General features: G+C 52.3%; 1 protein-coding gene across 1 annotated transcript in view; it reads left to right on the top strand.

Annotated features, from left to right (window-relative positions):
* ST3GAL3 (ST3 beta-galactoside alpha-2,3-sialyltransferase 3) overlaps positions 1-26,014 on the top strand; it is a 200,096-nt gene extending 174,082 nt beyond the window's left edge. Inside the window, exons 7-12 of the mRNA XM_047084561.1 lie at positions 1,113-1,176; positions 1,981-2,076; positions 2,365-2,551; positions 19,070-19,216; positions 19,413-19,559; positions 25,843-26,014. Coding sequence (XP_046940517.1) covers positions 1,113-1,176; positions 1,981-2,076; positions 2,365-2,551; positions 19,070-19,216; positions 19,413-19,559; positions 25,843-25,932 — 731 coding nt within the window. The 3' untranslated portion in view covers positions 25,933-26,014. The remainder of the gene's footprint in view (positions 1-1,112; positions 1,177-1,980; positions 2,077-2,364; positions 2,552-19,069; positions 19,217-19,412; positions 19,560-25,842) is intronic.
* The last annotated feature ends 292 nt before the right edge of the window (positions 26,015-26,306 follow it).

The following is a 26,306-nucleotide window of genomic DNA, read 5'->3' as shown; positions in this document are numbered from 1 at the left end:
TGAACCTTCTCGTACAGGTTTCCTTAAACAAATGAGCGAGTGTTCTGATGCTATCTACCTAGGAGGAGAGCTGCAAGATCTTAGTCTGTGCACATCTACATCTTTGCTTAATGTTATTAAGATGGTCTTCACCACGGTTGTACCGATTTACTTACTTTATCTTTAGATCTCTGTGCACATTATCTTTTTATCTTCCTAATGACTCTGCAGAGTAGGAATTACCATCTTCGTTTGAAAGATGGGGAACTAAAGCACACAGAAAGTAAGTTGATTTATCTAAGGTCACGGAGCCCTGAAGTAGCACAAGCCAGGATTGGACTCCAAAGCCAGTATCATTATACAGTATATTATAATGTTCTCATTATGCTAGAGTTTGAAAGGAGAGCAATGACCATGGCCAAAGCCAGTGAGAGGCCAAGAAGAATGAGATCTGAATAGTGGTCACAGGATCTGAGAACACAGAGGTCCTGGGCCCTTGCTGGGGGCAGCCTGAGTGGAGTGCAGATGGGCAGATGTCAGGCCTCAGAGGTTGAAGAGGGAAGGAAGTAGGAAGAGACAGCCCGCCAAGACCAAGGTTGGAGATGGGCAGTACTGGGGGGAGAAGTGAGGGGAAGACCATATCAGAGGGTGAGGCAAAGGGGTCTGAGTCGGGAGCTGGCTGGGCACACTTGAGCTCTTCAGCGTTGGTGGTCTCCTCATTTGCTCTCTGGTGTCTGCTCAGTCAGGGCACAGAGGTGAGTCCAGCGTGTACTCTGTGTCTGAGCAGGTCCTGGGCCTGGGGATGTCCTGGGACCTGACTGCAGAGCCTTTGAAAGCCAGAGGAGACTTCCCAGGAAGGGCTGAGGAGTCCTGAGGGGAGGAACTGCATGCCAGCGCTGGGGACCGGCTCCAGGCAGAGCTGAGTGTCCCTGCCTGTACCCCTGCCTCCATCTTGTTCATCAGGGAGAAAGCTAGGCCAGTGGCCCAGCCCAACCTTGTGCCCAGAGTCCCCTCTCCCCACCCTCCTATCCACCTCCAACCTACGCAGTAGCATGTGCTTCCAACGTCATTCACAAACACTTCATGGGGACGTCAGTGACCCTCTAACAATAACCTCCCTCCTCTGTCCACAGACAATCTGATCAAAGCCATCCTGTCAGTCACCAAAGAGTACCGCCTGACCCCTGCCTTGGACAGGTGAGCCACTTGCTACCCAGCCTCCTGCCCTCAGTTGCCTGGCATGTGCAGAGGTGTTGAGGTCCAGCCAGACTTCCCTGGGTATCGTGTCCTCACATGCAGGCACAGCACACGTGCTGGGGGTGGTAAGCAGATAAGCGAGGCCCTCCAGCGGGCCTGCACCCCATGGACTGAAAGCACTTGGCAAGATATTTCAGTCCTCAGCCATCAGAGGTCTGAGGGCCTGGGTGGCGGTGGTAGCGGGAGATGCCATGGCCTAAATGCAGGGGGCGGTGACAGTGCTGAAGCCAGTGGGCCCTGGGTGAGGGAAGCCCCAGGTGGGGGAAGCAAAATGCATAGGGCTCTCTGGTGGCTACTGGAAGCATGGGGGCTTCTGAGCTGAAAATAAGCCCAGCCGTGGGTCCTGGTGCCCCCAGGCCTGTCCTCTCTGCTTGCTTTTCTGGCACAGCCTTCAAACTCAGCACACTTTGCCCTCTCTCCTGGACTCCACTAACCCTTGGGGAATCTTTAGCCTAGAAGGCCATCTTACCAGAGGCTCCTTCCTCACCACCCCAGAACTAGTGCCCTTGCCCCTTCCACACCCACGCTTTCCTGGAGAGTATCTGGGACTAGGTATGTCAGAGAGTCGCGAGTGACCTAACTACCCACAGTATGCCTTTGGCCTCAGAATGCTGCCCGAAGCCCATTGCTCTTCCCCCATTCCAGCCTGCACACGGCCAAAGGCATGGGGCCAAGGGCCAAAGGGGTAGGGAGAAGGAGACCTAGAGGACAGCTCTTCAGAGATCTCTGCCTCTCTCCCCTCAGCCTCAGCTGTCGCCGCTGCATCATCGTGGGCAATGGAGGTGTCCTTGCCAACAAGTCTCTGGGGTCACGCATTGATGACTATGACATTGTGGTCAGGTGAGCTCCCCAAAGCATTGCCTCAGGCACCTGAGTGTCCTGGCCCAAACCCTGGTCCCTGAGTCCATTGAGAACCATCTGGCCATCTGGCCAGTTGGGCTAAGGTCAGCAGTAGCCTCAAGAAGAACCCTGGCTTGAAGGGCTCCAAAAGCTAGGTGACTCCAGGTGACCTGGCTCCCCATTCTTTGCCCCTGGGGAATTCCGGGGTCATAGTGCCTCCCAAACACAAGCCCACAGACTACATGCAGTGAGCTCAAGGCAGGCTCTGACTGGGCCTGCTCTCTGTAGACTGAACTCAGCACCCGTGAAAGGCTTTGAAAAGGACGTGGGCAGCAAAACTACACTGCGCATCACCTACCCTGAGGGCGCCATGCAGCGGCCCGAACAATACGAACGCGATTCTCTCTTTGTCCTCGCTGGCTTCAAGTGGCAGGACTTCAAGTGGTTGAAGTACATTGTCTACAAGGAGAGAGTGGTAAGCTCCCCACACGCCAGCTCCTTCCCCTTTTGCCCTGGCCTTGCCTGGCTTCCAGGTCAGCCTGTGAGTTCTTTCTCAGCCAGACTCGGAGTCCCTCTCCAGCATTCCCTGCAGGCCCTTCCCTGGCCTTAGGACCCCCTGGAAGGAACGCTTTTTTCTGGCTAGCCCCAGCATCACTCCTAATATTCATCCTCTCCTGCCCTGCCCTGCCCTTGTAGTGGCCTCCCCAAGCCCCCTCACACTCTGACTCTCATGTGGATCCACCCTCATTCCCAGCCAAGGGAGGAAGGCCTTATTTGGACCCTGGGGCCATTCTGCAGGGACAGCAGACCCCTCAGTGAGCTTGAGGGTGCCAGTTCCCAAGCCCGTAAGTCCCACCTCTCTCTGCTTTGTACTTGTACCGCTGACCTGCAGTTAGATCCCCAGCTGCCACTGAGTCTGGTTCTACTCCAGGAATGATCAGATTCTGTACTCCTTGTCCTAGGCAGACTAGGCCCCAGGCCCGTTTCTCTAGGGGATTGTGTGGCCAAGTAGGGTGACTGCTCCTTTTGGCGGACCACCCACGGAATCCCCTCCTGAGTCCTCCATTCACAGCTCGGGGCCTACAGGGATGCCTGCCAACTTGTCCAGGCCCGTTCCCCCCTCTCCCCTCAACCGGCTATCACCAGCCACCCCAGGGGAGGAGTACTGCAGAGTTCAGGCCATTCGTCTTCCAATACCCAAGCCTCTTATGCGAGGAGAATGATGACAGATGGCCTCCGCATACAGTAAGAAGCTAGTTGTTCTTTCTGGAGGTTTAGAGGCAAGTTGGGAGGTGGGAACAGCTTAACCTTCCTATGGAGGTCTCAGTGCAATTTGGTTTAACTCCACAGCCCTTTCCCAAGCAAGGCCAAGTGCAGGCAGTGTCAAGTAGGTAGCAAGCGAGAGAGAAGACAGAAGTCAGGTCCAGAAATTCAGGTAGGTGGGACAGTGGGGAAGGGGAAGCTGAATGAGACAGGCAGGCTCCCCTGGGTTTAGCCTGGCTCCTCAAAGGGGAGGAAGGGGTTGGCTTCAGCCGGCTCCAGCTCCAAGAAGGCCCACTGCCCATGCAAACCAGGCAGAGAATGGGGCTGAAGGAGCACCCCTCTGTTTTTAGAACCATGGCTTGGATATTAGTGTCCTGAGAGCCCTTCTCTTTGCCTTGAAGGCAACAGAATTGGGGTCACAGGTAGGCACTTCTAAGGGGAAACGGGAGGGAATTGGTCCACCTTGGTGAACTCCAGGGCAGCTGGGGGCTGCTTTCCCACCCTGGCCTCTGACCATCTGCCCACCCCCTCCTGGCACATCCTTTCCTCTGCCCATGGACACGTCACAGGAGCCCCTGGAGGGCAGGGCCCTGATCCCACTGGCTTTTTTTTTAACCCCTCAATGCCCAGTCATCATAAATGATCTGGAATTGGCTCAAATACCAGATCCTGCTTCCTGCTGAGCAGACCAGGAGGCCAGGCCAAGGAGGTGGGTCAGGGCAGCCAGGTGGGTTGTTTTTACATGTTCCTTCCGAGAACAACAGGTCAGTTAATTCAAGGCTTTTATAGTTCATCCACGGAAGTAAGGAAAGAAAGAAGAAAAGGAAGGCAGCCAATTAGAGACTCACTGTACTCTAGCCACTTAGGGCCTCACTGTTCCCAGGAAGACTCTGAGGAGCTTACCACCTTGCCTGGCCCAGGCTGCAGTCTGATCGAAGATACTAGAGCAGTTGGGATGAGGAAGTGTGGGCTGTGCTCAGGCACGTGGTCACTCTGGTGGATGTCTGTGTCCTGACCTGGCCTGGCCGTGCCTGGAGATGTAGGACTGGCCTTGTGTTAGTGAGAACTCATTCCCAGGGTTGGTAGGGGGAGTGAGAAGAGAGAAGGGACAGGGAGGAGTCCTTTGAAGTTCTGTGATCCTTCCCTGGCTCCAAAGTCAAAGATAATTTGGGCCTTTAGAGTGAGCTGCCAGAGGAGGCCAGCAGTGCCCATGGCTTCACCCGCCCTAGCACTTCCTGGTGACCCAAGAAGCCTGTCCTTTAGAACCCGTCCCTACTCCAAGCCCAGGGCCGATGAGTTCACAGGACCTCTCCCACACGCTACTCCACTTCTCTGGCATCCGAGACCCAGGTAAATGTGGGAGAGGCTGCTTCTCCAGGGCCTCCCCATCTGGTGCCAACCACAGGCTTGTCCTGCTCCTGCAGCGATGTTTCCAGCCATGCAGCCTCTGGGCTACTGGGGAACTCTCTGCACCTGCCTGGAGCCTCATCTGTAGAATTCTGGCAGGAGGCAGCTCTGCATTTGGGAGCCAAGGCCTGGCTGGGCAGTGCTGGAACAAGTGTCAGGCCTCGGTCACGGCTGCTGCCTGCCGCTTGCTATGTGAACAAGTTGCTCAGTGGGTGGAACTTTCTGGTACCCAGGAGTCATGATGGGGTCTGGAAAGAGGAAAGACCAGAAAGGAAGACTGGACAACCCAGAAGACAGCCTGTGCTAAGGCTGGCCATACTGCCTTCATCCATATGGGAACTTTTCTTGTCACCGTTTGTGGCCATTTGGTTCCCTCATTCACTGGACAGTTGCACTACAAGTTCCAGACAAGTTACCACAAGGCTCGTTATCTCCCAGCCCGCAGGAGCCCTGAGCCAGCCAGCAAGCTTGGAGGAGTTCCCAACAGGCCATGCTCAGGGCAGCTCAGAGGAGCACCAGTGGACTGTTGAGTGAGGAAGATGAGGTCCAGAGACACAGAGGTGCAGGTGTATGTAAGGCCATGGTGGGACAGGGCAGCCTCCAGCTCTTGTGAAATGTTCAGAGGCACATCTCACTCTATCTCGCCATGCGCTCATTTGCCAGGCGTCACTGAGGTGTCCTGTGTGCTGACACCATGCTGCTCCCTGTCTCTCACGGTCTAGTGGGAACAGGCCCGAAACTAGAGTTGTAATGCGATGTAGTAGGTGCTGTCACTGAGCACCCTCCTGATGCTTGATGAAGGCTGGAGGTACTCCGTCCATTGTCTGTGGGGTCTGGAGAGGACAGGGCATGTGAGAGGCAGTCACTCAGGCCCCATTCCTCCCGCCTCCACCAGCCTCCCCTTCCCATGCCCCAGAATGCCTGGTAACCCAGAAAGGAACTGCCTTCCTAATCCCCTTGGCCACCTCCTCCCCGTCCCCCTCCTCAGTCCTGAAACTGGAAAGCTGGCCTCATTGCTGCGGGGCCTCTGACTGTCAGTTCAACGAGGCCCTGAGACCTAGGTTGGGCTGGAATGGGTGTGGTTCCAGCCCAGGAGGGGGACAGAGGACGGGCTAGGGGGTTGGCCCCTGGACAGCCTGGACACAGCCCCAACCTCCCAGCTGTAGCTCAGGCCTTGGGGAAGGAGGGAGGGGCCTAAGGCCAGCCAGGGTCCCGCATTCATGCACAAGAGAGGACTGGGCTCCAGAATTTGGGAAGACAACATGGCTTAAGAGGGGAAAGCAGATCAGGCCTTGGAGTCATATAGACTTGGGTTTAAATTTAGATCCTTAGGCAAAGGATTAGTTGGGTTACCTTAGGCAAATTACCCAGGCCCCTTAGATTTAGTCTTATCCGTAAAACAGGAGTAATCCTTCCCATTGTTCAGGGTTGTTTTAAATATTAAACCAGATGAAATATAGAAGCACCTGACCTGGTGCTCGACACTTAGCAAGTGCTATCTGTAGCAATGATTAATGCTACTTCTATCTATCTATCTATCTATCTATCTATCTATCTATCTACCTATTAATTATTGGTGCCAGTAGAAAAGCCCAGTTGCACTAGGGAATGAAGCATTGTCTGTCTAGGCTATAGGGTCTGACCTAGGAGAAGACCTAAAGCAGGGGTCAGAGGCCAGGCCTTGAGGCAGGAGACGCAGGGCCTCCTGGGAGAGACAGCAGGGGTGGGCTAATAGTCTAGGAAATCCACAGGGCAAACAGGGCCACCAGGTCCCTGCCTATGAGGCCGTATTGGACCGGGCCCAAGATGGGGACTGAATGTCCATCTGCACCTAAGCCTGTATGCTGTTCCAGACCTGGTAGGGATGCCAAGCCTTAGGAGCTCAGTGTGGACATCACCTCACGTCAGGGGCGACTCTGCACAGGGCACCTGGAAAGGGTGCTGAGGCTGGCACGCAGCGTGGCTTCCTCCTGCTGTGACTAGGCTTCTGATGAACCAGCAACCATCTCCCCGCCAGGCCTCAGAGACAAGCTCTCCTGGGACACTGTTTTCTTTGCAGCCAGCTCTGGTGGCTCATTCCTCTTCTGCCCTGAGGGCCAGGAGGCCTCCATGCTCGGCCCCTCAGCCACATGCTAACTGCTACTCCTCTGCACGCAGACAGAAAGTGCTGAGGGATTGGGGTTCATGCCGTCTCACCCCCTGCTCCTCTCGTCACTGTCATCAGTGACCTCTTGGTTACTGAGCCTCATAATCAGTATGATCACTGTGCCACCTTCTCTTCTCCCCTCTTCCTGCCTCTCTCCTCGTCCTCCTTTCTCCTCTTCCTCTGCCTCCTCCGGCTTCCGCCACCCTCGTCACAGCTGTCACGTGTTACGCTCTCCAGTTTGCCAGCCTCCTTTGAATTTATTCTTGTAACAATCCTATTAGATCAGTTCTGTTACTACCCCCATTTGGGGGATTGGGAAACTGAGGCACAGGGAGGATGAGTTGCTTTCTCCAGCTCATACAGCTAGCTGAGTGGGAGAACTGAAGTCATACCCAGCTCTGACTGCTTCAGGGGTCTTCCTAAGAAATAAGGTCAGCCACATCACCCTGCTGCGTAGAATCCTCCGTCGATCAGCTCCCACCTGTCACGGCCCATGAGAATGATAAGAGCTGCCGTTTACTGAGCTCTTCCACATGCCAGGCTCTGGGCCACACGATTTACAAGCAGTGCATCAGCCAGACATGTCAACAACCCTACAAGGCCAGGCGACAAGTAACAGTAAGTGGGAGGGTCGCGTTTGGAGCCAGAGGTATCTTGTGTAACCATAACATGTAACACCTCTCATTCATTCATTCATTCGGCCAATTCCAATCAATCACCAAAATCACACGGAGCCCCAGGCTTCATGTGCTGTCTCCCTGGCCTGACAACTCCCCCTCCCCACAACTATCTCGTCCAGCCAGTCCACTGCCAGGGAGTCCCCATGGAGAGAAACTTGAGCTGAGATAGTGGTGTTACCTTACCGGCGTCTTTTTTTAAAAGTTTATTTATTTGTTTTGAGAGAGCACAAGTTGGGGAGGGGCCGAGAGGGAGGGAGGGAGAGAGAGAATCCCAAGCAGGCTCCACGCTGTCTGTGTAGAGCCCGATGCAGAGCTCGAACTCACGAACTGTGAGATCATGACCTGAGCCGAAGTTGGCTGCTTAACTGACTGAGCCACCCAGGTGCCCCACCTTACCAGCATCTTGATGCCACTTGCCACCCCTGTGTCCTGTCCCTGGCCGTCGTTCCTCTCGGAGCCTATTCACCACTGTCTTCAGTTCCACTGCACCTCCATCCCTGTCCTAAGCCGAAGTCTCACACCCTACTCCACAGGGAGAATAAAGGTGGTCAGCAATCAAGAACTCTGGACTTCCCAGCCTCCAGTGTATGAAGTTACCTGCCTCCCCATCCATCCAGGCTTCCCTCACTATGCTTTCTGTGCCTCTCGCATCCAAGGTCACTTTTCTCCCAGGTTCTGGCTGCCGTCTTCTCCCGCCTCCCCAGGAACTATCTTCCTTTACTTTTCTCACTTCTTACTGGATCCTCCTCTCACACACGTAATTTTGTTCAGGTGTCTCTCACCTTAAAAGTGAAAGCCCTCTTTGCTTTGTGTTCCTCCTCTGTCCTTCCTTCCTTTTCAGGTTTCCAGAAAGAGTCATTACCTCTCCACGATGACTCTCCATGTCTTCCCCTTCTATTTCCCCACCCTCTCCAGTCCAGCTTCCAGACCTGTCTCTCTGCTGGCAGCGACCTGATTCCAAATCCAGTGGACTCAACCTCTGCCTCCCTTTAAAGGAACAACTTGTCAGCAGATACCCAGCGAGCATTTGCTGTGAACCGGGCACAGTACCGAGCTGCGGGGATAGTCCCTGGTCTTACGGGCTCGTGGCCAAACTCCTGGGAGGCATGCTTCATTCTTCCTTCTCCTTTGCCTTCTGTATTCATTCAGTCTCCAAATCTGGGATTTCCCCCCTTTAAAAGTAACCTCACTTGCCTTATTTCAGCAGCTTCCTGTCTCCCTGCCTTCAGTCCAGTCACCCTCCAGTCTGTTCTCCAAATCTGTGTCCAAAAGAATCCTCCTCAAGTGTCCCTCTGGTTGGTTCCTTCTCCTGCTTAATGGTTCCCTTTGCCTACATGTTGCCACTCTCAAAGGGCCTTCTTATGCCCACACGTGGGTATCACCTAGAAACTTGTCCGAAATGCATTTGGAGCCCCACCTTTGGCCTGGTGAATGAGAACCTCTGGGGGCGGGCCCAGCTGTCTGTTGTAATGAGCCCTCCAGGAGGTTTGGATACAGGCTCAGCTGTGAGAACCACTGGCCTGCAGGATAAAACCAGGCTCTGTGGCATAGCGCCCATGACCTGGCCCCTGCCGACCCGTTCCTTGTCCTTGCCCCTCTTTCTTGCACCCAACATACACCCTCCACTCTGGCTGTGCCAGAATAGAGAGATCCTATATCCCACCTCCTCGCCTCACCTGCTCCCCTTCATGAGGCTGTCATAGATGCCTCTCTTCAGAGTCCCCACCGAAACACTCCTCTCTCTGTTACGCCTGAGGGGTCACTGCCCTGCCAACTCTTCCAAGCCCCCAGAGGACCGGGACCATGGGGTTTGTCTCTGTAAGTCCATCGCCTCCAGCAATGTCTTAAACACAGTTGGCCACACATAAATGAATAAATACATGTGGAAACCGAGGCCCAGAGTAAGGCAGGAACCTCTGGAAGAGTCAGGATTCCAACCCAAGTCTTCTGACCCTCAGTCAGGACTCTTTCCTCTTGGCTGGGCTGCCTCCCCCTTTCATGGCCCTGGGAGGTCGTTCTTTTAGATCCAGACCCTTGCTCTCCTCTTGCTTCTCTGGGGCCTCTCTTTCCTTTAGCCATGTTTGATCTTTTTGCAGGTCAAGATCACTGTCCTTGATAAAAAAAATGAGAACCGCACGGTGCCTGGCGCTTTGCCTCTTTCAGTTGTCTGTCAACCTCATGAAGTCGGCCCCAAGCCGACTCCTATTTCTGTCCATTGCTTTTGCCAAATATAGCTTTCAAAACGGTTTTTTTGACCCTCTCCTCAAAGCACACATCAAGATAAATTCCAAATGGACTAAAAAGTAAAATATAAAAATACAGCCAAAGGGAACTTTGAAGTAAGTAGAATAGAAATCACATCCCCGGAGGGAAAAGAACTTTCAAGGGGTGGACGCGCTAGGAGAAATGAGACTTAATAATATATGAAAATTCAAACAATTCACAACAATGAAGAGACTGGATGCCACAGAGCCTTGGAAAGTGTGTTTGGGAAATATGACAGACAAATGGTTATTGTTATGAAAGTTGACCAGAAAACCATTAGGACCCCAGCAGATAAAGGGCAGGAGACTGAGCAGATCACACAGAAGGAAATATAACTAGTAACAAAAATATGTTTAACCTTCCGGCAGTCGGAGAAATTCATGTGAAGACAACAGGATGCCATTATCACCCACCACATCTTTAAAGAACATGTTTAAATGATCATACGTGATTCTGGCAAGAGTTCAGTGACAGGTGCTCTCAGAGGCTACTGGTCGGAGTATAAACGGGGACAAGATTTTTGGAAAGGAAATGACATTTGGCACCAATAGCCATTACCCAAAGGAAGGACAGATCGGCACACAAAGATTGTTATTAGAGTGTTATTTAATAATGGCCAAACCCAAATATAACCTGAGGGGTCTATTATGTAAATGATAGTTCGGTGACGTGAAGGAGTGCTGTCCTCATGGCTGTCCTCACAGCCGTCCTCACGGCCGCCCCCCCCCCCCATATTCCTTTGGTGCGGGCAAGGTTGGCAAAGCAGTGCTGGGTTCGGTGTTGGGAACGATGATTCCTCTGCCTCAGCCCATGTCTTCGGGGTTCGTTTTTCCTCTTCTGTACAGTGGGGACAGGAAAAGCTTCCCCGTGTGGCTCCCTGTCAGACTGCCCTCAGGAGCGAGCAAGACAGTACACGTGGCGACGCTGGACACAGTGTGCTCCCCCTGCAGGTGACGGTCCCCTTCTGAGAAGCGAGATTCAGCCAGGCAAGGGCCCAGGAGTGAGTGCATCAGGGAGAGCACGGGACCTGGGCACAGGGCAAGTGCCACTTGGGCGGGAAGGTCCAGCCACCCCATTTCTCAGCCTCCAGGACACTTAAGTAAATTTGCCTTGGACCCTAACCAGCTGCCTGTCTCAGCCTCTTGGAGATCGTAGATGACGTTTGGGGCACAGAGAAGAGCACTGGTAGTGAGTGTGGTACAGTTGGTGAATTAAAAATAATTCAGTATAACTGGTATGTGACATGAGTGCAGTGCCCCTGTACCGGGGCGGGAGGGCACCTGGTTCTCCTCCTGCCATATCCCTGCCATGGAGTGAAGAGGAGTAAGCAGGCCAAGAGGGAGCTGCCCCCCGCAGGCGCATCCCCAAGCGCTAGACCATTACCAGCTGCTAGACACCTCAGAATTTCTTGCACTAGCAGTGGTCAGTCCACTTCCTTCCTCCTAAAGACAGAATCCACCTCCCTGTGCAGACCCCTAAGCCCAAGGAGGGCTGTTTGCAGGGAGGTGGAGGTGCGGGCTGGGGAGTCTGCTCACGTGTGCACAACGCTTCTCGTGGGGTGGGGTGGGGATGGGAGTGGAGATAGAAGGGAGCCGGGCTGGGGCTGTCTCTCCTCACAGCACCACGGCTCGGCACAGATCTGCAGGAGGCCGGATTCTAAATTCAAACCTGGGTCCCCAGGTGGTTTTTCAAGGGAGAAGAGAATATATTTTTATTTAACAGCTTGGTACCTTGATTTATAACTCTCAAATATTTAGAATCCAAGATTCAGACATGTGGTATCTGGACTTCCATTTGAAATTTTGTCCCTGGCCCCACAAGCGATGGGGCTGGCCTGCATGTATGTGGGGGGCAAGGGCTGCAGACGAGGCTGAGTAGGCAGAGGACAGACGGTGAAGGGTCTTGTGACGGGTCTTTGGTATAAAGGTCACGTCAAGGAGCTCGGACTTCATCCTGTGGACTAAACAATAGCAGAAGCCAAAGAGCTGACTTGTCACCAGACATATGACACGCGTGACTTCATTGTCATAGCCCCAAAATGCCATGAAGCAGAAACTATTCTTATTTCCCCTACTCTATAGACGAGGATAATAAGACTTAGATAGGATAAAAACATAGGCCAGGAACACAGAGTGAGCAGTTAAGGTGTCAGGGTTCAAAAACAGACCTGCAGAATAATTGAGGCAGCTCAGGCCGCAAGCAGGGTGGGGTGAAGCTTGAAGGTGGGAAGCGAATGGTCGCACGGTGAACCAGCGCAGAAGCTGCAGATTTGGTAGTTGCTTAGTCCCCAGGCAGGAGGGAGAGGGCAAGGTCACGGGAGATGGATCACTAGGTTTGGGTTGCTGGGGAAGAACAGTGGTAGTGGATCCTCAGGGGAAATAGACTGGATAAGAAAACAAGCCTCTTGGGCCTGGGTTTCTTCAGCAAGGGACTGGACCACATGCTCTTGAAGGTCTCTTTTTGTATGATTGTAATCTGCATTTTGAGGGTTGGTTGTCTGGAATACTATAGAATATGTCTGCACAAAAAGAACATGGTTTATGTCTAGCAGGCACCCAAGTATTTGTGATCTTTGTGATTTGCAATCATTAGCTTTGAAGTATCTGCATCTGTAAATAGCTTCTTTTCGAGCTCTTCATTTTGCTTCTAGTTCTGTTCCTGTGTCACCTTGCCCTCCCTCCCATTTTATATGCCATGTGTGTGAACATTTTCGGGGTATGTCTCCTCTGTATTCTAAATAAGCACAGCAGGTATTCTAAGCCTCTTTTTTGGCTCTTGCTCACATTATAATCATCCTACCGTGTATTGAGGTTTTTGTATACTACCCTGTCTTTTCCACTGAGTTACAGATTCCTGTTGGTTTAGGAAAACAAAAGCAAAAACCAGACCCACGCGCTGAATTATCCTGACAGGCTGTCTCCGTGGGCAGTGGAAAGCCACTGAACATTCTAGTCCTCCTGAGAGTGTGCAGGTCAGACCTGTGCAGGGAAGGGAAGGAATTGAAGGTGGAGGTGGGCAGACCTGGTAGCTGTTGGGGTGACCCCAGGGAGAGGGGGTAGCCTGTCCCAAGGCAATAGCAGCCGGGAGCCCGAGTGAGTGCGCCCACCCTGCTCTGGGCCGCGGGACACCAGCCCAAGGTCAGCCTCTCTACTCCCAGATCTCTCATCTCCTGAGGGAGAGGGAGGAAGGGGCTGTGGAAGGAGACCTGTCCAGGGAGGCACCTTCTTCCCAGAAGCTTTCCCCATTGCTCCTGGCTGTTGCATCAGCGGGAGACTGGCGGCTGCACACCCATGAGCTGGGTCCAGGCTTGACTGAGGCAGGGACATTCCTGGAGGGGGAGGGACTCGACAAGGAATGCAGTCCACAGCTGGCCTTGAGGAGAGGTTTGACCATTCTGGGGCCAGCGTCATGGGCTGGCTTTATAGGCCTCTGTGTTGTGTCCTGTGGGGCAGGGAAATGAGCTGTGAGAGGCCTGGGGCCAAATTTGGGCAAGCCTTCTGGGACAGGGCTGCGTTGTGGGGCCGGGCTTGGCAGGGTCACCCAGCAGGGGAAGGCTCCGTCGCCCACTGCCCTCCTGCAGGGAACCAGAGGGAAAAACAGGCTTCCCCGTGTGAACGCGTGTGTGTCTGTGTACTGGCCTGCGTGGCATCCGGCGTTTCCGACCACACCCTCTCCTTGCCTCTCCACTTCTGTGACACTGGCTCACAGACATAATAGACGAGACTTACTAAGCTCGCGCTATGTGCCAAACATGGTGCCAGATGCTTTTGCAAAGTGCATAGCACCTCGTACAATCCTCACAACAGTCTGGGAAGTGGGTCCTGTCATCCCTGTTAGGCCCGAGGAAGTTGAGGCTTGAAGAGATGATGTGACTGCCCCCAGGTCACACATGTGTCGAATCAGGATGCGAACCCCGGTTTTCCAGACTCCAAGGCTCCTGCTCTTTCACTCGCATCCCTGTCTGTCTCATGGTTCCTCTTGGTCTCCCCCAGGTGCCTCTGCTTCCACCTGCCCCCTTGATGTTGGTGGGTATGGGGTTCTCATCCCTTCTCACCTGATACCCGAGATTTTTTTTTCTTTTCCAAGTTTTTATTTAAATTCTAGTTAGTTGTCCAAAGGATACAAAAATGCTGATCCGAAGGGGCACACACATCCCAATGTTCATAGCAGCGCTATCAACAATAGCCAAAGTATGGGAAGGACCCAAATGTCCATCGACAGATGAATGGATAAAGATGTGGTATATGCATGCAATGGAACATTACTCAGAAAAAAGGAAATCTTGCCATTTGCAACAATGTGGATGGAAGTAGAATGTATTATGCTAAGGGAAATAAGTCCGTCAGAAAGCTAAATATCATATGATTTCACTCATGTGGAATTTAAGAAACAAAACGGGGGAAGAGAAGGAGAAATAAGATAAAAACAGAGAGGGAGGCAAACTATAAGAGACTCTTAAATACAGAGAACAAACTGAGGGTTGCTGGAGGGGAGGTGGGAGGAGGGATGGGCTAGATGGGTGATGGGCATTAAGGAGGGCACTTGTCGGGATGAACACTGGGTGTTCCATGTAAGTGGTTAACTAACTTGGATTTACATAAAATTAAAAAAAAATAAGGAACAAATGATCATAACTGACCTCAGAAATACCTGTATTATTGTCTAAAAGCAAAACAGATAGATAGATAGATAGATAGATAGATAGATAAAATTCCAGTTAGCATACAGTGTAAATTTAGTTTCGGGAGTAGGTTTATCACTTACATACAGCACCTGGTGCTCATCACAAGTGCCCTCCTTAATCCCCATCACCTATTTAACCCATCCTGATACCAGAGATTCTTTTTTTTTTTTAAGTTTATTTTTGAGAGAGACAGAGACAGAATGCGAGTGGGTGAGGGGCAGAGAGAGAGAGAGACACAGAATCCAAAGCTGGCTCCAGGCTCTGAGCTTTCAGTGCAGAGCCCCACGCGGGGCTCGAACTCATGAGCTGTGAGATCATGACCTGAGCCGAAGTCGGTCGCTCAACCGACTGAGCCACCCAGGCGCCCCATGATACCAGAGATTCTTTTTTTTTTTTTTTTTTCAACGTTTATTTATTTTTGGGACAGAGAGAGACAGAGCATGAACGGGGGAGGGGCAGAGAGAGGGAGACACAGAATCGGGAACAGGCTCCAGGCTCTGAGCCATCAGCCCAGAGCCCGACGCGGGGCTCGAACTCACGGAGCGCGAGATCGTGACCTGGCTGAAGTCGGACGCTTAACCGACTGCGCCACCCAGGCGCCCCCCAGAGATTCTTAATCAGAAGTCAGCAGATCCCTTGAGTTCAGGGATTCTGTGAACCTCTGCAAGGGTTGCAAAATGTAATGTGTATGTGCCTGTATATGTTTTTCTGAGAAGAGAAGCCATAGCTTCTATTTTAGGAGACAGGCTGGTACTTGATATTTTATGGCTGGGGAAACACCGAAATACCCAAATCATATCTTAGTCTTATTGTTCCTCCTTTCCCTGAAATTCCTAAGGAGACTCTGCCTCAGGACAGTGACAGATGGGGAAAAATAAAACAGAACCACTGACTTGTTCCGTATGCCAGTTCCCAGGGCTCTCACGCAGGGCTCCCTGGGACTTGAGACCAAGTGCAGGCCTCCTGTCCCTGTGGGACCTACATTTTTCCCCTGAGGCAGGGAGCAGAGGCCAAGATCAGGAGCTGGGCCTGTGCTGCATGGGAGCAGGGAGTCAAAAAGAGAGGCGTGTGTGTGTGTGTGTGTGTGTGTGTGAGAGAGAGAGAGAGAGAGAGAGAGAGAGAGAGAGAGAGAGAGAGACTTTCTGCCTTATCCCAGTAAATGTGACACATTCAGTACCCTCAAACCTAAGTGGCCAGGCCAGCTGCTCCTCCTCCCCGCTGAAGCTTTTATCAGATTTTCACAGAGGGTTTGAGGTGATAAGCTCATTTGCCAGTTTTGCATAGTGGTCACATATGGGGCTTCAGACGTTTCAGAGAGGGTGTCATGGAGAGAGCCAGATTCTGAAGTTGGATCCAGCCAGACCATTTCCTCGCCTCTCTGGACCCCAGTGCCCTCCGTGAAATGGGATGTGGGGCACCAACCAGGTGACCCCTATTCACCCCAGAGCTGCTGGAGGCAGAGGGGAGGTCTCATTCCTCCTCAGCTCCAGGCCCCAGACTTCTGAGGTGGGAATGGTAGTGATGGTGATAAATAGCGTGGAGAAAGAACGCCCATCTTGGTTTTATGACACTTGGGTTTGAGTATTGGCCCAGCCACTTGTGTGACCTTGAGCATGCTACTTTGTCTTGGGATCTGTAGCTGTGAAGTGGGGGAGAATGGAGGAGATACAAATCAAGTAATGTCTGTGAAAACTAGCCTGGAGCCTCACACACCCCAGGCTGTGCCTGTTCCTGGCTCTCCCAAGCAGCCCCTGTGCCCTCTGCTCTTCACGTGTGGGGGACAGGCACGGGCAGAAACCTCGGGGGGAGAACTCTTGGAGCCTGCCAGGCTCCGCAGAGGGGACAGGGGCCTGGCACAGGCTGGCACCTGCCATTCCTTTCAGTCCACACCTGGCCCTCCCAGGAGCGGTTCCTCCCCAGGTCTGCGTAAGATCTGGCCCATGTCCACACTTCCCTTTCCTACTGGGTACTGTCGCCCCTGACCTTGGGTCTGTGGGATTCTAAGAAGATAGAATTGAAAGAAGCAGATGACCAAGTAAGCCAGGATGGGCTGAAGATACGAAGAATTCAATGTGGATTCCTGGTGTTCTGGTTTGCAAGATGGGTGGATAGTAGAAGAGAGAACACAGAAGGCAGAGCAGATCTGGAGAAACCAGAAGAAACCACGTCCGTGTCCAGCAACAGCGGATTGGTTAAATAAGCTACAGTGCATCTTAGTGACACAATTCTTAGAAAACATACTTTTGATGTCTATAACATTGAGTTATACAGATGTATCATTTAATCGAACCTCTGTTGTAAGCCTCTGGATTTTTTTTTTCACTTTTATGAATAACACTCTAATAAACACCTTTTTCCAAAGGTCTTCACCATTCTGACTACATTTAGAAGAGAAATATTGCAGTCAGCAGATATAAAAACAACTTTGAGGCTTTTGATACATATTGTCAGATTGCCTTTTATTTTTTATTTATTTTGAGAGAGAGCAAGAGCGTGCATATAAGCAGGGGAGGGACAGAGAAAGAGGGAGAGAGAGAATCCCAAGCAGGCTCCGCACTGTCAGCACAGTGTCCAACATGAGATCTTGCTGTGAGATCATGACCTGAACTGAAATTAGGGGTCAGCCACCTAACCCACTGAGCCACCCAGGTGGCCCTCACATCGTCTTTTAGAAAGGCGCTACCAATTTTACTCCTATAGCGATACCGGAGAATTCTACCTAGGTGTGCATTCCACCACAAAGCGCCAGGATACATACACAGAGACACATACACACGCATACACATACTTTAGAGAGTAACAAATATATATATTGCTCTACTTCTGGGCTGTCTTGTTTCACGGATCTTTGTGTCACACACAGATTCTTATACACGTATCCCATATCTTAATAATTGCAATTTCATAATATATTCTTAATATTTATGTATTTGTTTATTTAGAGAGAATGAGCAGGGGAGGGGGCGTAGGGAGAGAATCTCAAGCAGGCTCCAGGCTCAGTGCACAGCCCAACAGGGGGCTCGATCCCACAACCCAGGGATCATGACCTGAGCTAAAGTCAAGAGTTGGATGCTCAACCAACTGAGCCACATAGGCACCCCTGTTAATATCTAATTTTTAAATTTGGGGGCTATTTTACCTGTTGAATATTTTGGGTGGGTTTTTAGAATCCTTTTGGTAAATTTCAAAAGCCCTGTTGGGATTTTTCTTAGACCCATTTATCAGGGAGGGTGTTAGGCCTTCATTTATCAGGGAGGGTGTGCCATTGTGTTAATATTCAGCCTTCCAATCTAAAAACATGGTTTATCTCCAATTTTTTTTCAAGTCCTCTTTTTATATCTCTCGATAAAGGATTGTAGTGGGGTTTTTTTTATTATAGTTAAGTTTATTACTCAGTTTTGATGATTTTGTTAGGATTGCAGATGGGATCTCCTTTGTATTGTATCTGGTGACTGTTTTCTGTTGGAGTACAGATCCCATTACTAAATTATTCTGTGCCTTCTAAGTTTAGTTGATTGTTTTAGGTTTTCTAGGCGAATAACAAACACCCTGAAATAGTAGGTTAGAGTCCATGGCTTGGTAATGCCTCCAGTCTGCAGGATTACTGTGACTCTCTCCAGCAGTACTGAAGCCCAGTTGTAAGGGTGGAAAAGGTGGGTGAATGGACTGAGCCCAAGTTCAGGGTTTCCCTAGGCTGGGGCAATCGAAGAGCAAGGGGGCAGGGGACTGAGGGAGCTCACAAGAGAGCTGGTGTGATCTGCTTCAGGGACTAGACCAGGAAGGGGTGGGTCGTGTACTGAACAGAAATGTAGGGCTGGGAACTGGAAGAAGGGAGAGAGTCAGGAGACGAAGGTGTGGCCTTGGAATGGATGCTGGGATGTCGCGTTTCAGAGCTGATGCCTTTCCCATATGGGACTGCACTCCCTGAGATCTCCACTTTGCTGTTAAAGAAACTGAGGTTCAGAGAGCTTGTGACTTGCCTAACGTCATCTGCCGCTAATCAGTGGCATACTATGTTCCTCTGTGCCTTACTAGCTCACGTTCTGTCCTTATTTTTCAGGTTCACTTTAGAACAGTTGACTGAAAGCAAGGAGACAGCAGAAGGGAAAGGAGGAGAGCCCAGCAGAGCAGATAGAAGAGGGAGGGCAGGGTCCTCGTGGGCCCCTCAGCTAGTTGCGAAGGGCAGGGGACAACTGGCCCACTGGGTCTTCGTGCTGATCCAAGAATCCTCTCGGTTGGGAACAGCACACCCCAGTGCCCCACGCTGTGTGCCCCTGCCCTGCAGTTCACTCTGTGTCCACCATCATACACCGTGGCCCCACCATGTGCTCTCTGTTCCCCACCACCTCCTCTTGTGACTGTCATACATCCCGTGTCCCCCGGCCACACACACACACACCAGGTCATCCCTCTACCACGGTGTTTATTCCACACAGGCCCCACCTTGTTTCTCATTTGCCTGTACCCACTTGGGGTCTGGCCACGCACGCACGTGGCCCCATCGCAAGCTGTGTGCCCAGCTCATGCCCACTTATGCTGTGTCTACAGAGTGCGTCGGATGGCTTCTGGAAATCTGTGGCCACTCGAGTGCCCAAGGAGCCCCCTGAGATTCGCATCCTCAACCCGTATTTCATCCAGGAGGCCGCCTTCACCCTCATCGGACTGCCCTTCAACAACGGCCTCATGGGCCGCGGGGTGAGAGAGTGGGGCCCCGGGAGAGGGCAGAGGGGAGCTGGGTCAGAGATGCTGTGGGAGGGGAGGACGGGGTGGCAGGGTGAGGGGCAGAGGGCTTGTTCCTCAGAAATGGAACTCAGCTCTGATGAGTGTCGCTGAGGGTCTCAGCCTGACTCGGTCCTCCAGCTGAATTCTACACTTCCTCCCTCCCCTCCAGAACATCCCGACCCTTGGCAGTGTGGCAGTGACCATGGCACTACACGGCTGTGATGAGGTGGCGGTTGCAGGCTTTGGCTACGACATGAGCACACCCAATGCACCCCTGCACTACTATGAGACTGTGCGCATGGCGGCCATCAAAGAGGTGCCGGGCTGGCTGGGGGGCAGTCCCTTGGGCAGGGCCGATGGAGGGGTGTCCCAGCACAAAGGAACAGAAAGGGGTGAGCCAGCAGCTGGTCTGGCTGCCCAGAGCTCGCAAGAAGGCTCTGCCCTGCCCTTAGCTAAGTTGGATCCCTGAAGGTCCATCCCTGCATTCAGGTCTCTGACCACTGAGCGTCCTCTGTGCCCCTGAACCCAGCACTCCTTTCCCCACCCTTCTCCCCAAACTTTCCCTCCCTGACCCTCTCCCTGCCCTGGTCCTGCACCTGCCTCATCCTTGCTATTCCCAACCCTCATATGCTCATCCTGGCACCAGCTCAGGACCGTCTTCTCTACTGCAAGTCCTACCTTCCCCCCGAGGACTTTTGTGCCCCCTCAAACCACCCACAGACATTGCCTCTCAGTCCCTGTACCTCTTCTGCCCCTCCCCACCCCCCCACCCCCCCCCCGCCACGGAGGAAAGCACTGAAGCTCTCTATCGCCCAGCATTGCTTCCCAAGTGATCCCTGTATTCAGCTGCCTTCATGTTCCAGAAGCGTGCCAGGTCTCCCGGGCCATCAGTCAGCCTCTTCTGATGGCATCTCTGCCTTCACACCCAGGGCCCACGTAAGCCCCTCTTACAACTCCCTCCACCTCCACCACCAGCCTTCCACTGATGCCAGCCTGGAACCTGCACATCTTGGGCCAGCACTTCGAGCAGCTTCTCTGATCCCACAAAGGAATGAGGGGTGGAGGGGGGGTTGGAAGACGCCTCCCATCTGTGCAGATTCTGTAAGTGTAGGGGTTCCCATCTCAGCCAGCCGTCCTTCTGCTCACTGCTTATTGGTGCGCCCTTCTCCAGCCCAGAGCCCTGTCCTCCCTGAAAGCTCCCCCACCCTCTTGTCCTGCGGGGAAAACGGAGGCTGCGGCAGGGACTCTGTCAGCTCCTGCTGGCTCGTGCCCGCTGCACTCCTCACTCCCTCCCAGCCTGGCTTCCTCCTCCACCTGCCATGACTCCCACTAAGGTCACCAGTGACTCACCTCAAGGCTGCCAAATCCAGTGGACACATGTTTCCTGACCTCTCAGAAACATGCTTTATGTTGACTACTCCTTCCTCTTTGAAACTTTTCCTGCTCGGGCTTCGGAGTCAGTAATTTCTGGCGTTCCTCTGATTTCGCTCGCCAGTCTCTCTCATTCTCTTTCTCAGCGTCCTTGATTTCAGAGTCAGCATTCGCTAGGGCTCCATCCTGGACAGTCTTCTCTTTCCGTACACGTTCTGTGGGAGATTGACACCCCCATCCGTGGCTTCAGTTGCCATCTGTATTGTTTCATGCTTGGGGTTCACTCGGGCCACCTCAAGTAATGGGAAGTTATTGCAAGAATGTAAGAGAGACTTGGGAAACCGGAAACTGCCTTACGGCTGGGCCTCCTGTTGCCTGGAATGGGATTCAGGAATAGGGGCCCCATTTCAGGTCCAGCACAGCTCCAGAACTGTCTGTCTGACCCCATCACCTTCAGCAGTGACTGGCTCCAAGCCTGCCTCCTGATTGCCAGGAGCCTGTTGGTCTTTCCATCTGTGTCTCTTCATGTATCTTCTTGCTTTTCTTGTCCCCTGCCAGCACCCATTCTGAACCACTGGCACAGCTTTTACCTGTCTCCTGGCTTCTCTTTCCTCGTATCTGTGGTCTCTTACATACTCCCTTTGTGTAAATTTTGTGCCGGCGTTTCAGCAGAGGGTGAAAGGCTGTAGACATGGGCAGTAGCCAGGTCACTCAGGACTTTCTGTGCCATGGTGAGGAGCTTGGACTCTCCTCTGAAGGCCAGAAGGAGCCATGGAAGGATTTTAGGCTGTAGATTAGTGCATAGTAGGCCACTGCGCCTGCAGCATGAAATACAGGGGCACAGACTTCAGTACAGAGAGCAAACTGAGGGTTGCTTTGGGGGAGGTGGGTGGGGGATGGCTAAATGGGTGATGGGCACTAAGGAGGGCATTTGTTGGGATGCGCATTGGGTGTTATATGTAAGTGACGATCACTGTTCTGCTCCTGAAACCAATCAATACTACACTATATGTTAACTCACTTGAATTTGAATAAGTAATGGAAAAAAAAAAAAATGAGGGGCACTAGGTGGAGACAGAACTAGCTGGGAGGCTGTCACAGCAGTCTAGGCAAGAGATGAACACCCCTGACCAGGAACTTTTCAGTGTCAGTGAGAAGACAGAGAAAGAAACAGAATTTTAAATCCGCAGGGCCTGGGCTTGCCTCGGTACGGGAAGAAGGTAGAAGGGGACAGCACCTTCCCTGAAAAGCCCTCTGGTGGAGACTGTTCCCTTTCTTCCGTGCGCCAGATCTCCGTTTTCAGGCTAAACCGCCCCCGCCCAGCCCTGTGAAACAGGCTGGCTTGAGGCTCCTGGCGTCTGCCGCACCCCCTTCATGCAGGGCGCTGAGGAGGTCAAGCCATGACATCAAATGGCCTGGGTTCAGAGCCTGGCTCTGTGCTTTCCTCTCCTTACCAATAAAAGGGTAATGATAGCACCTACTGCCTTGGGGGAAGATTAGACGTGATGATGCTTAAAAAAAAAAAAAAAAAAAATGGCCTGGCACATAGCAAGCACACATAAAGGTCCACCAGTATTACCAATATTAATGTTTTACCCCTGCTTCTCACTGTTACCTCCCAACGTCCTAGACGAGGATGCACTGGAAATGCTGGTGCCTGGGCTCAGGGTCCCTGCCGTCACATTTAGTGTCTCCAGTAGGCAAGTGAACCAGGCAACACCCTGGCCCCACCACTGCTTCCCCTCCACTCGGCCCATGGGCCCATTGTCTAGGCCCAGCGGGAGTGTGCGGGCTGTGGAGGCCAGTGGAGCAAGGATTGCATGTTGGGGGATGTGCAAGGGGCGTCAAAGGAGTTCAGAGGGGAGAAAAGTGAAAGGACAGAAGCGATAGGAAGGTGCAGGGTCACGGATACCAAGGGAGCAGCGTTCATGGACTGTCTGCCACGTCAGGTGCTGTCGAGAAGTCCAGCAAGATGAGTACTGGGAAGTAGCCAGTGGCTGCACCAGTGAGGGGGCCCCGTGGACGGTGGGGAGAGCAGCTTCCAAGGCTGGTGACCAGGAGCTAGACTGCTAGCTGAGCGGTGAGTAGAGGCGGTGCAGAGAGGACAGAGAGGCAGGCATGGTGCATAGGACGTGCTCCCGGGGAGCGTGGACGAGGAGGAGGAGAGGGACCGAGCAGCAGCTTGCCCGAGGCTTACACAGGCTCACAGAGGTCCGTGCCACCCAGCAGAGAGACCCGGTCTGGAAACGTCCTTTTGTGAGTTGTGGTCACAGCTGCCTGTTCAGATACAAGGCCAGCATGGATGGAATCGCCCAGGGAGCCGACAGGGTAGAAGTGTGGGCGGTTGGGGCAGCACTGGCGTTTAATGACTGGCTGAAGGACGGGGAGCCAGAGCTGAAGACAAAAAGGGCTGTCAGAAAGACAGCTGCCTCCAGAATTCGGGGTTCTGCTGAGGCTGGGGACCCAGGACCACCAGAATTCTGCCCCAGCCCATAGATACTATAGACAACACAGTGCAGATAGTTCTGGTAAGCTCCCATGCCATCTGTATAGAAGGGAGAATGAGGAGGGATTTCCTGGTTGAAGAGAGCTACACCCCAGAGCCCACCTTTTTGTTTGCTTTTTCATTATGGACACTGTCAAACGTGTTCATAAATACAGAGAATAACGAATTGTCAAGTACCTGTCACCCACATCCCTCAATTATCAGCACATAGCCAGTGTTTCATCCGTTTATCCCCTCATGCACCCCTCCTCGCTGATTATTTGGAAACAAGTCTCTGATATTGTATTGTTTCAGCCTTGAATATTTCAGTAACTTTCTCTAAAAGAGAAGAGCTTTTTGAAAAGTATCGCAATACCGCTATCACACCTTTAAAAAAATGAATAATCCCTTAACGTCATAAAAAATGTCTAGGCTTGGGGCACCCGGCTGGCTCAGTCAGAAGAGCATGCGACCCTTGGTTTCGGGTTCGTGAGTGTGGGCCCCACAATGGGAGTAGAGATTACTAAAAAAATAATAAACTTAAGGAAAAAAATGTCCAGTCTTCCACTGAGCTTTCAAACATTGGTGATTCCCAGTGGGTGTTCTTAAAACTAACCCATCAGATCGATTGCTTCTTGCTGGGGGTGATGGAGGGGATACATAAGCAGAGAGCAGTGTAAGTTTCTACATTTGTTCAGATCCTGGCCCTACTATTCCTCTAAGCATCCATTTTTTTTCTTTCTTTCTTTCTTTCTTTCTTTTCTTTCTTTCTTTCTTTCTTTCTTTCTTTCTTTCTTTCTTTCTTTCCTTCCTTCCTTCCTTCCTTCCTTCCTTCCTTCTTTCTTTCTTTCTTTCTTTCTTTCTTTCTTTCTTTCTTTCTTATTTTTTAAATTGTTTTAGTTTATTTTGAGAAAGAGAGCACAATCAGGGAAGGGGCAGAGAGGAGAGACAGAATCCCAAGCAGGCTCTGTGCCATCAACTCAGAGCCCGATGTGGGGCTCGAACTCACAAACTGTGAGATCATGACACGAGCTGAGATCCAGAGTTGGTCACACAGACGCTTAACCAACTGCGTCATCTAGGCGCTCCTAAGCTTACCCACAAAATCTAATTTCATTCAGTACATATTTATCGAGCACCTACTCTGTGCCAAACAGTCCCTGCCTTCAAAGAGAGAGTGTGCCAGAAGATGGACTTTTCAAGGAATGAGGGCAAATCACGCTGCAACAGGGAGGGGGCAATTCACAGACAGCAGAATATAATGACAGAAGCCTCAAGGGAGCCAGAGGTTTTAGGGAGTTTGGAGGAACAGTTGTGTAGATGGACCAATAGAGAGAGGAAGACCCTGTAGACCTTCAGGTGTCATGGAGTGTGGATTGGGGGAGAGGAGAACAGTCCCCACTTGAAATGCATCTGGGGTACACTGTCCTTAGGGGCAGCTGGGTTTGTGGTTAGCATAAGAAGTTGAAGGGGAGGGGCGCCTGAGTGGCTCAGTTGGTTGAGTGTCTGACTTCGGCCCAGGTCATGATCTCACGGTTCACGAGTTTGAGCCCCGTGTTGGGCTCTGTGCTGACAGCTCAGAGCCTGGAACCTGCTTCAGATTCTGTCTCCCTCGCTCTCTGCCCCTCCCCCACTCATGCTCTCTCACTCTCTCTCTCTCAAAAATGAACATTTTTTTTTTTAATTAAAAAAAAAAAAGTATGGGGCGCCTGGGTGGCGCAGTCGGTTAAGCGTCCGACTTCAGCCAGGTCACGATCTCGCGGTCCGTGAGTTCGAGCCCCGCGTCGGGCTCTGGGCTGATGGCTCAGAGCCTGGAGCCTGTTTCTGATTCTGTGTCTCCCTCTCTCTCTGTCCCTCCCCCGTTCATGCTCTGTCTCTCTCTGTCCCAAAAATAAATAAATGTTGAAAAAAAAAAATAAAAAAAAAATAAAAAGTAGAAGGGAATACTCAGAGAATATAGGGAGTTTTGCCTGCGTTTAGATTGAAAGGATCTGGCCAGTTGTACAAAGTTGACTGAATGAGAATAAGGACAGGACAGAGCCCTGCATCCTTAGCACCAGTAAACGGTGCTTGTTAACATCGCTGTGAGGCTTGGTGCTGACCAACCCTGCAGAGCAGTCAGGTGGGTACAAACTGTGAAGAGGCTGTCCACGCTCACTGAGTCAATCAGCTAGCCCTTTTTCATCAGAGACTTAGCCATCAGAGCCTCCTGGTGGGAGTACTGGGGACAGGAAAGAGCCTCAGCCTGGGTGCAGTCTTCCCCCAGGAAAGCCCCAGAAGGCAGCATCTTCCCTATAATTTCCACATTAACAGAAAGGTGAGCCTCTTGGTCTCGGGCCCCCTGGCTCCTCTGATCTGAGAGGCAGGATTTCATCAGCTGCCCCCAGGCCTGGAGACTGGATTGCATCAGGCCAGAGGATGACTAAGCCACCCCACGCGGTTCTCTTTCCAGCAGGGCCCACCCGCCAGGCCTGGGCCAGACCTAAGTGACTCACATTGCCTATCCTCAGGGTGCCTAGGACCTAGGTGCCCTGGACATACGGCCAGACAAGGAGGTGCTGAAGTCTGTGGGGAACAAGGTTGGAAGGCCTACATCTAAGACTTGGAAGAGGAGAAGAGGCATAGTTCTCCCAGTGTGGGGAAGGAGGGAGGATGAGCCGTGGCCCTTCTGGAGCATGGGAGGCTGGCGGTCAGAAGAGGGCACTGAGCTCAACTCATCACATCTCCATGTCTTTCCTTCCAGTCCTGGACGCACAATATCCAGCGAGAGAAAGAGTTTCTGCGGAAGCTGGTGAAAGCACGTGTCATCACCGACCTAACCAGCGGCATCTGAGGCGGGCCCAGCACATGGCCACGGAGGTCCTGGCACCGCCAAGAGCAAGCAGCAGCCACCACCACCTGCCCACTTCATTGGCCTTGGTCTGGCTCTGCCTGAAAGGCACAGGAGTCTTTAGACCCCGAGAAGGACAGTGCCAAGTGGCCCCAGGGGTGGCGAGGCCTTGGCAGGGCAGCCAGAGCTGTGTCTGCCCAGAGGCCAGCCTCAGAGACCAGCACTTGGCCTCATTCTCAGCCTGGGTCCTTGAAGCTAGAGGGCCAGGAGGCCACCAGCTGTGCCCAGCAGGCCCAGCATGCAGGAGGTGGACGTCAGGCAGCAGGGCTGCTGCTGGAATCATTTCTCCAATCAGTGTTTGGTGTATTATCATTTTG

This window comes from Lynx rufus, unplaced genomic scaffold (genome assembly GCF_022079265.1).
Source record: "Lynx rufus isolate CCGP_SWC_20201006 ecotype Redwood Valley unplaced genomic scaffold, mLynRuf1.p SCAF_2, whole genome shotgun sequence".
Taxonomy (NCBI): domain Eukaryota; kingdom Metazoa; phylum Chordata; class Mammalia; order Carnivora; family Felidae; genus Lynx; species Lynx rufus.
The sequence above is the reverse complement of the archived record's forward strand: the minus strand, read 5'-3'. Positions and strand labels throughout refer to the sequence as shown.